This window comes from Cimex lectularius, unplaced genomic scaffold, assembly GCF_000648675.2.
Source record: "Cimex lectularius strain Harlan isolate CLEC.00 unplaced genomic scaffold, Clec_2.1 scaffold7, whole genome shotgun sequence".
Classification (NCBI taxonomy): Eukaryota; Metazoa; Arthropoda; class Insecta; order Hemiptera; family Cimicidae; genus Cimex; species Cimex lectularius.
This window is the reverse complement of record NW_019392731.1, coordinates 2,363,757-2,372,880: the sequence shown is the minus strand read 5'-3', so window position 1 is coordinate 2,372,880 and position 9,124 is coordinate 2,363,757. Positions and strand designations below refer to the sequence as shown.

The 9,124-nt window shown below is 33.5% G+C and overlaps 1 protein-coding gene across 3 annotated transcripts; it reads right to left on the bottom strand.

Moving 5' to 3' along the window:
- Window positions 1-1,010: 1,010 nt before the first annotated feature.
- On the bottom strand, window positions 1,011-8,556 carry LOC106663890 (mitochondrial basic amino acids transporter-like). 3 transcript variants are annotated; one of them, XM_014389110.2, is made up of 6 exons: window positions 8,446-8,556; window positions 8,248-8,378; window positions 8,142-8,185; window positions 7,512-7,595; window positions 3,115-3,462; window positions 1,011-1,433 (listed from the first exon to the last, which is right to left on the bottom strand). In XM_014389110.2, exons 2-6 carry the CDS (start codon window positions 8,279-8,281, stop codon window positions 1,035-1,037), a joined length of 909 nt encoding a protein of 302 aa, XP_014244596.1. In that variant the 5' UTR covers window positions 8,282-8,378; window positions 8,446-8,556; the 3' UTR covers window positions 1,011-1,034. The 3 variants fall into 3 exon arrangements, with proteins under 3 accessions (XP_014244596.1, XP_014244598.1, XP_024082567.1); XM_014389112.2 differs by lacking the exon at window positions 7,512-7,595; XM_024226799.1 differs by lacking the exons at window positions 7,512-7,595; window positions 8,142-8,185; window positions 8,248-8,378; window positions 8,446-8,556 and adding an exon at window positions 4,167-4,437.
- Between the last annotated feature and the right edge of the window lie 568 nt (window positions 8,557-9,124).

Below are 9,124 nucleotides of genomic sequence, written 5' to 3'. Positions count from 1 at the left end.
AATATTTTCAATAGTACTTATATCAAATAACAATAAGAGTTTTCCTACTACCCAATACCTTAAAAATATAACAAGAATTGCCAACATGGTAAATGCAGTTTCTCAGGAAGCAATAAATTCAAAAAAGTTCAAAAACAAGTATAGACTTATTACAATATCACTAAATAAAAACTAACTTCAAATAAAACCTGTTGCTTCATGAAAAAATAGCTCAAAAAGATGGCTCCCAAAAGAGAACTAAATGTAAAATTTAATATGTATGTAACGTAAAATTACATCTATTAAAAATCTGGTTTAAAAATGTGCAAAGTTCAGCATTTTATCCAGTAAAGTTTTTATTAGGTAAAAATATATCTAATTGCACAATGTTTAAACCATTTACATGGTAAAACATTGAATTATGATAAAAATGATCAAAACCACTTTATCCATAGTGAAAAATTATTCACTTTTGAATTTACGAAATCTCAGTTTATCATTTTGTATAATTGCAAAAAAATTGAACAAAATCTGACAAATAATGTGTTCAGGTTTAGAATATGTTTCATGATATTCTAATTTTTATGATCGTCAGGAAGAAAATGTATTGCAAATTGCCTCCACGCGAAATTTTTGTAGTCGTAAAACACGAAATAAATCAACCTGCGGCGAAGTTGGGCAGGTTGCGTGGGCAGCAGAACCTGGCAAAACAATCCAACGGAAAAAAGTCAACAAAAACAACTGAGCAATCGGAAAAAGTGAAGCTTGGTCGACCTGATCAAAAATTGATCACCTCCGAAACATTCTCTAGTTGATTTTCTCCCTGTTATTTTTGGAAAAAAATATAAGAACGGTAAAGTACGTCTACCCTGAATTTTCTTTTGTCACTGTACAATTTGATCAAATTGAAAATTGACATTTCATACTTTTTCCTGCATGTTTAATACACACTTCATGTCATCGATTTTTAAAAGATAAGGTAGTAGTAGATAAGGGTATTTCAATTTCAGTTCCGCTCCAATTGCTTTTGTTCTTTCAAACCCACAGTTTTGGTCTTAGATCGGGTGAAAAATGCTTTCTTCGAACAACTGACGTGCCTTAGGATCCCAAGACATTTTATGGTGGTTGTGGAAGTTCTGGTGATCTTTGTCGGGCACGAAATCCGCCAGCCTCAGGGTCCAAGTGACAGCCGTGAATGTGACAGCGTTCGTCGGAAATGACCTGATGAGCGTCGGGGTGAGTCCTCGGAAGAGAAAAGCGTATCCTTCGGCGCGGACGCTCTTCACAAGACAATCCAAGGCACTGGTGTACCTCGCCGACCCGACACCACCGTCCGCCTGGAACCTAGTTTTCACCACGTCGACTGGATAGACCACAATCCAGGAAATCATACCTGCGAGACCGCCGGAAATCATCATCTTCCACGTCGGGGCGTCATCTTCGCCTGCTAATAACTGAAAAAAAAAAAACACAAAAATTCATGCTTTGCTGTTAGGCATACTTTAAAAACATTAATTTATTTATGAAATCTTTTTGTTTTTAATTCAGTTTCACTGCAGAAAAGACGGTCAGAGAATAAAAGTAGCCATTATAGACATAGCTAATGTCTGAAATCCCCACAGGACATTTAATTAAAATTAAATTAAATTAATAAGTTAAAAGAAAACTTAAAATTTGAAAAAAAAATTTTAATATACAATTAATAAACAACATTCGTCATTCTGACGAACCTTAAAAAATTTTGATTCAGGAATATAATTTACTGTTTGGTTTACTTGTAAACCTTTTATGGATCTGACGTATCTGAAATGCGTTTTTACTTTGATTGTTATTTAACTACATTTAGTAAAATTGGATCAATAAAAAAAATATAGTCATTATGAATGAGATTATTACTGCTTACTACTGCCCTCAGTATATACAACGTTATTAATCATCCATTTACATTTTCATAGTCAATTAATTATTCTCTCTATGTAAGGTCTTTCGAGATAAAAAAAGTCAGTGTCGCGAGCGGGATTCGAACATGGCAAAAAGAGGGAAAATTTGAACGGTTGGAGGTTGAGATAGAGAGTTGGTGTCCGAGACGATCGAAGTCAGGATAGCTCAAGTGTATTTAGCCGAAGGTCGTGGGTTCGAATCCCACTCGTGACACTGACTTTTTTATCTCATCAACCAAGACCTTACATAGAAAGAATAATTAGCTATTAATCATGTTTAACAGTAAACTTTTGATTTTCAAACTTTTCTATCACGATTAAAACTGAAAAAGCCATATAAATAAAAAACATGGAAACAAAATTTAAACAACCTTCGTTGTGATTCCTTTTTAAAGGTGTTCAATTTGCCAACATTTCTGTATTAAATTTTGCACTAATATATTTTTTGTCAGTACACAAAAAATCTTACCTGTAATTATGAACTGCTGCACAATCACTATCTGCATAAAACATATGCACTGTACGTATCTATTTTCTTTTAGTAGGTACTGTCATTTTTTGGTATGTATTTAAGCTCTAAAATATATTAGCACCCATTGGTTTTGACTATTTGAGAAAAATAAAAAATGTCTGACAAACATTATATTATTCAAAATAAGAAATACCCTCTTAAACAGCGATAGTTTATCTACTATAATGATATTAAAAAGGACAATAACATTTTTTTTAAGTTGAATTTCAATTTTTTTAAATAAACAATAAATATTTTGTCCAATTTTATCAGTAATGATTCCTTTTATTTCAACCATACTTCACCTTTTTAATGCGGAGCGTAAAAATGGAATTAATCTTTAAATTTCCATTACGTACTCCAGCAAGAACAGGCGACCCAGTGATGATTGAATTTGACAAATCTCCAGTCAACAGTTCATCGATTAGCTTAAATCGAAATTGAAATTTCGTGATTTATATTTAAACCAGTAAGCATGTCGTTTTCAAAAAATTTACGATGTATACGCTCCAAAATTAATCCATTTGATGGCACCATCAGGCACAAAATACGTGGACTTCTTGTATTGTTTTGGGCCGTGGTCGTCTACTTGATTTTCTACAAAAGTCAGAGATCTTGTTACTCTCTGACCTGTACTTTTTTCGACGTTCTTATCATCCTTATAATATTCTAACTCAAATTTACCTGATAGGTACAGAAGTACGCGCCGTAAGCCGGCCCTTCCCTCAGGGTCGTGATGCCGTACCCCTTGAAGATCCCACGAAGTCCGTCTGTTTTGAGCACCTTGGTAAAGCAGTTCAAAGACCCGCTGTACTCTCTGCCTTTCTGGATTTGGAGTCTCGTCTTGACCAGCTCGACCGGGCAGGTGATGAAGCACTGAAGCGAACCAGCTCCGAACCCAGCCCAGAAATGCGTTTTGGGACTTTCATCGCCCATGTTTCTGTGGATGGCACCATACGCGCCAAACACCGTGGCGTTCACGAGCGCCACACCTCCTAAAGGTGACGTGACTCCTTTCAAAAGTCCTCGAATCTACAACATTAATTAATTCCTCGTGAATAATTTGATCCAAGTTGTGAAATGTTATAAGTTAATCAATATTGACATGAACATAAGATTCAGTTTGGTCCATGGTCTGATGTCCTTGTTTTTGAGCTTATACTTAGTTTATAATTGAAACCAACCAGGACTGGCAGATAAAGAAATCAGATAAGTACAGACTACAGGTTTGCCACCTGAACTATCAATCTTACAAGTCAGCGTAAAACATAAACTTTCATCAATAAAGAGCAACATAAGAAAAAATTTTAAACTGAAGCTAAAGCTCAACAAGGTATCATCATCGAAATTTCATCTAACCCAAGCAAAAACCTCAAAAAACATTTAAAAATATTAAAAAATTATCAATAGAGATATTAGTGTCATAAATAAAAAACCTGCAAAAAGCCAAATAATTTGTCAACAAAAGTACAATTTATATTACAATTTAAACAATTTTAAAAAATTCGTCGAATTTCAGTATATAATTTATACACTTTTAATTTTCTATATTCAATGTACTAATAAGTAAAACTTTAGGGACGATAGTTTGAAATATTATTGCTACTTCATCATAAAATGGATTACATGTGGTACAATAAACGCGGAAATTGGACACGAACATTCGGAAATTTAAGATTGATTAAATGGTTGATCAGTATCATAAATTATGATCTGCGAAAAGATTATCGTCCGACCTTTTGCTTATCCGTGACCTCTAGAACACACCCTGACCGAATGGTACAGCATTCATTTACGTCGTCAGCGTTCTCCATTCAAGATTAGGAAATGACCCAACCCCCATAGTAACGTAGTCATGATGTCATATCACCATTACCACAAATGAAATTGATGCGTGACTGAAATTTGAAGAAAAAAAAAGAGTTGTCGAGGCCAATGTTTTTGTCAAAAACCATTAGAAAATTGATCTTCAAGAAAACTTTCTGTTTAACTCAGATAATAAAGAATAAATATTATGACCTAGTCCATAAATTATCTACATGAAATATCAGAGTGAATATAATGTTGCTATAGGTCTTTAAAAAGTAAAATAACCTTGATCACATTTTTTGTTATAATAAAAACAAACGGATTAATCATTTATGACGAAAAATAACTTTTACTGCAAATACACAACAAAAATCAATAAAATTTTGTCATCATTTTGCCTGTGATCATTTCAATTCGATGATTTAACTACAAAATATATATGTATCAGGAAAAACTGAATATACGATACTGTCCATATTGTTTTGAAATTTTGAAAAAAAAAAATAAAACGAATATTTTGAATGTATGATATGCATGTTATCATTAACGCTTCGGATTTTAACTAGAAAATAGATATTTGTCAGGAAGAACTGTATATATGATTCGGTGTTTCTTGTGTTCAAGCAATTTTTTTCCAAACAAGTCAATCGTTGATTATGCAAAAAAAACAGAATCAAATTTTTAGAAGAATCTAATAATGATATCTTTCACTCAAACGTTTCGCCTTCCTAAGGCTTCTGATTTTGTAAAAACTCAAAACCAAACAAAAATAGAGTTATTGTTGAAATCATTCAACCGATTTACAAAAACCATTACAAGAATTTGGATTTATAAAGAAGCCTGAAGGATTCAGCTTTTGGGATCTAGTGAAAACACGTAAGCTTAACTTTTTTAACCTTGTATTGGATGGATTAGGATTTGGATTTGTATAGGCTCAAATCCGCATATGCACGTTCATACATACATACATGTGCCGGTGGTCTATTCGCTTCTCGTAGTCCACCGGCGATTCCAGTTTTAGCTATTTAAGTGAACTGTCGGCAGATTCGAGAATAACCCACCCCGGGTGTAAGCAGACCGCAGGCAGGCCTTATCCGTCCAGACGGGTCGTCCAGGTTGGGCTCCAGGGGCTATCAACAGCTACAGCAATCCATCATCCAACGCATGCAGTTCCAAACCCATTCATACTAACGTTCATTCTTAAATTCCTATTTTCATACCAGTTATTCAATTAGGATGGTGAAGTCTAATTCCTCCATCACCCTTTACAAATACTGAACAATTACCTAAGCGTCGATGGAGCACTCGATTTTCCGCCATCGACCTCTCACGTCACACAATCATGTTGATAAATACATTCACTATCAACACAAACTACAAGGGTTGAACATCCTACAACAATTATAGGAAACCTGATCTCTGTAAATCTTAAGAAATGTTAAATCACACGACTACGAAGTTGCGACTTTTTATTTTTTCTTAAGAAATCTGAAACTCTTACAGTTATGAACTCATGCTGAATTATACTTCGGAAATTTTGATTCCTTGATTATAATTGAAGCATATTTATATGAAGATAACCCTCAAAAACAAAATACCGGACACTCGCATTTTGTTGTTTATTTCAAACTTTTATGGTTATATTATTTACTACAGACATATTTTAATGTAAACCGAATTAAATGAGAGCAGAAATTCATGAGTTTTAATTATATATAAAAAAATTTGGTATGAAAAAAATTCATCAAAAACTTGAAAAATCATTTAGTGATACATTAAAATTTAATTAACGATTTATTGCCTACTTTTGCTTTTAATAACGCGTATTACCTCTTCTAGGCATCGGGTGAATAAACGACCGATTTCCTCTTGTGAAACAGAATTGAAACCAAAAAGAGCGGTTTGAAGTTGTTCAAGGATTGATTGTTGGAGGCACCGAACGATGTCTCGACTCTTTATCACGTTCAATCAGTGCTCTATAAGATTCAGGTTAGGAGAACGTAGTGGCCAATTCTTTGTGATAATCTTACATCCTACAAGTAGGTGACAACTCGAACTACATGCGGTCGAGCATTATCATGCATTAAAACAAAGTTACTCTCAATAAATGGTGCGAATGGGACCACAGCTTCCAAGAGAAGTTCTTCAACATACCTTAGTGCAGTCAAACATCCATCCACTGTACAAGTACGGAAATGGTCGTTGATTCTACCGCATATCATAGCCGACTCTTTGAAAAGCTGTGACTCATACATGGCACATAAAGCAAAGCGTCCTCCACGTTTCCACACACAGTCCCGGTTAACTGATTGCCACAAACCAAATCGATACTCATCTGTGAAGAGAATTGTTTGTGTCTAACAGAGGCTAACTGGCGAATAGTCGTCCTTCTACACGTTGACTCTCCAGTAGTAGAGAACCTGATGCGAGACAAGGCTATTCTCACTATTACTTCTGATGATTTTTGCCTACCTATCTGCCTGTTGAGTACCTAGCAAGGAAGCCGTTAAGGCTAATAAAAAGATCGTCCCTAGCCGTCGTCCTTCCCGGTCGATCACTACCTTTTCTTCGAACGAGACATCCCGTGGCCCTAAACCGCTCTAGACTCTCGTGGATGGTAGAGTGCGGAACATCCAGAACTGGGGCTATGCAACAGACGATATGTCTGTCGTTGTCCAAAGCCTCTGCCCGGGCGAGATCTTCTCGACTTAAAACCATGGTTTAAAAAAAATAAATAAAAATTTATAAAAGAAAACAATGAAAAAATTAAGTTAGCTCTGAAAAGGATGAAACTGAAATAATATTTTATTATTTTTAGTCTAAAGAGTGTAAAAAAATTAATAACACTCTATAAAGGTAAAGAACAAGTTATTAACGTTGGTTTACGTTTTAGGACAACTATTAATTTTTATGCCTAGTTATTATAGAAAATAAACAAATGAATGAAGTGTCCGGTTGTTGTGCCTTTGAGCGTATAATAATTATTATAATTTAATGTTTTACTGTTATTTTTTTTAAGTTTTGTTTACGATAAAAATAATTCCATAAGCCACAGTTTGTTCACACATCTACAGCTTTTACGCCATGTCAAGCCACGTTACTGCAAGAAAGAAAACATTGCCGTCAATTCGATAAGAAAAGGTCATAAACAATGGCCCTCGTTAAAGAAAGTTATTGCGTAAAAGAACGTTATAGAAATACCTTCTTGTGTAATACCAAAACGCAGGGACAAAAATGATTAGAACAATAGATAGAGTTAATTTTAAACATACTCCTTCCGTCTTGAGGACCGAAGTCATGCAGTGCCACGCTCCCCTGTAGACTGGATTTCTTGCATTTTGAGTCTGTAGTTTAACCTGAAATAATCACGCTTTAACCGAAAATTTTCTAACTTTATTGAAACTTTAAGAAAAAAAAATTATTGAAAAGAACAAATCATCAGTAAATTTTGTTCGTTCATATTTACAGTTTTAAAATCTTATCTATCACAAAGGGGATCGGCATTTATCTTCTTTTATTGTATGAAGTAAAATATTTTTTTTAAGAAGATTAGATTTAAATAATTGAAACAAATGTACACTTAGAGTTCTGGTTGAATTTGTTTAAATTTTTAACAAATTTTATCGTAAATAAATTAACCAATTTAATGGTTTTTCAGTGGTATTATACTTGAAAACCCATTTTTCAAAAAAGAGATTATTTTGCCTTATTTAAGAAGAATAAATTTTTTTTAAAAATGTTAGAAAAAATACTGCTCTTTAATAAAAATAGTGAAGCGTTCATTTTTTAAAATATAAATATCAGCGCTGAAGATTCACATTAATCTTAACAAATCCAAATTTTAAAACATTATTCATATTAAATAAATAGCATTAATGTACATTTAAAATTATCAAACCTACCTTTATTGTGTCTAAAGGATGTCCCACAATGACGCCTGCACAACCTAACATAAATAAATTCAAATTAATAATGATTTAAATAGATCAACAAACTTTTCGGACTTACCTCCGATGCATCCCGCTACGAAGTCCAGGGCCATTTTTCAGTAGTACATTGATACAACAATTGTAGGCGGAGATTTGTCGGATGGGTAACGTAGTGCTGGTAGTATGGACGGCCTCCTGGTCTCCAAGAGCCTTTCATAAAATAGATGGAAAAAATGAAGCGATACAATCACTCCGAATCTGTTTTCACAACGCTTACCACATGATCACTCTAAAAGTACAAGGTTGGACGTCTTTCGTTCGAGATCCTCTCTGGTCGAAGGATGCGTGAACATTGGTTTAGTCATACGATAGGAGTTGAAAATATTTCCTTTTATCAATTAAAGGTCAACAGCATGACATGAATTATCTCGAGATTTCGATTCTTTATCCGTTTTTTAAGATAGATACAAGGAGTTCAGTTGCGAAAGATGCAAAAGCGTACATATTAATAGAACAAAAAAGCACTTTAGTAAAAAACATAAAAATTTATGTCTTATCTCAATCTTCTGCTTATGCAAAAATTTTAATACATACTCATTTTTAAAAATCATAATACACATAAAAAAACTATTTTTAAATACAATCAAATTAAAGTAATATTAACTCGTTGAAAATTAGTAGTACTACGACAAATAAAGATAAGAAAAACTAACGATTTTTAAAAGTTATATTGTGTAAGAAAAATGGTTAAACCAAATACAAAAACACCGTAAAATGCGTCTTAAGACTATCAGCACTAATGTCCGGTTAAGCAATCTCCCCTGTAAGGTTGTTTGAAACAAACAAAAAATAATTTTATCTAAATTAAGGTTTCATATTGTTAACAATATTCTTGTTTTAGGCAATTCTTTTTTTCCCATTTTTTCTTATTCTTGTTACAGTAATGATGGTTCATT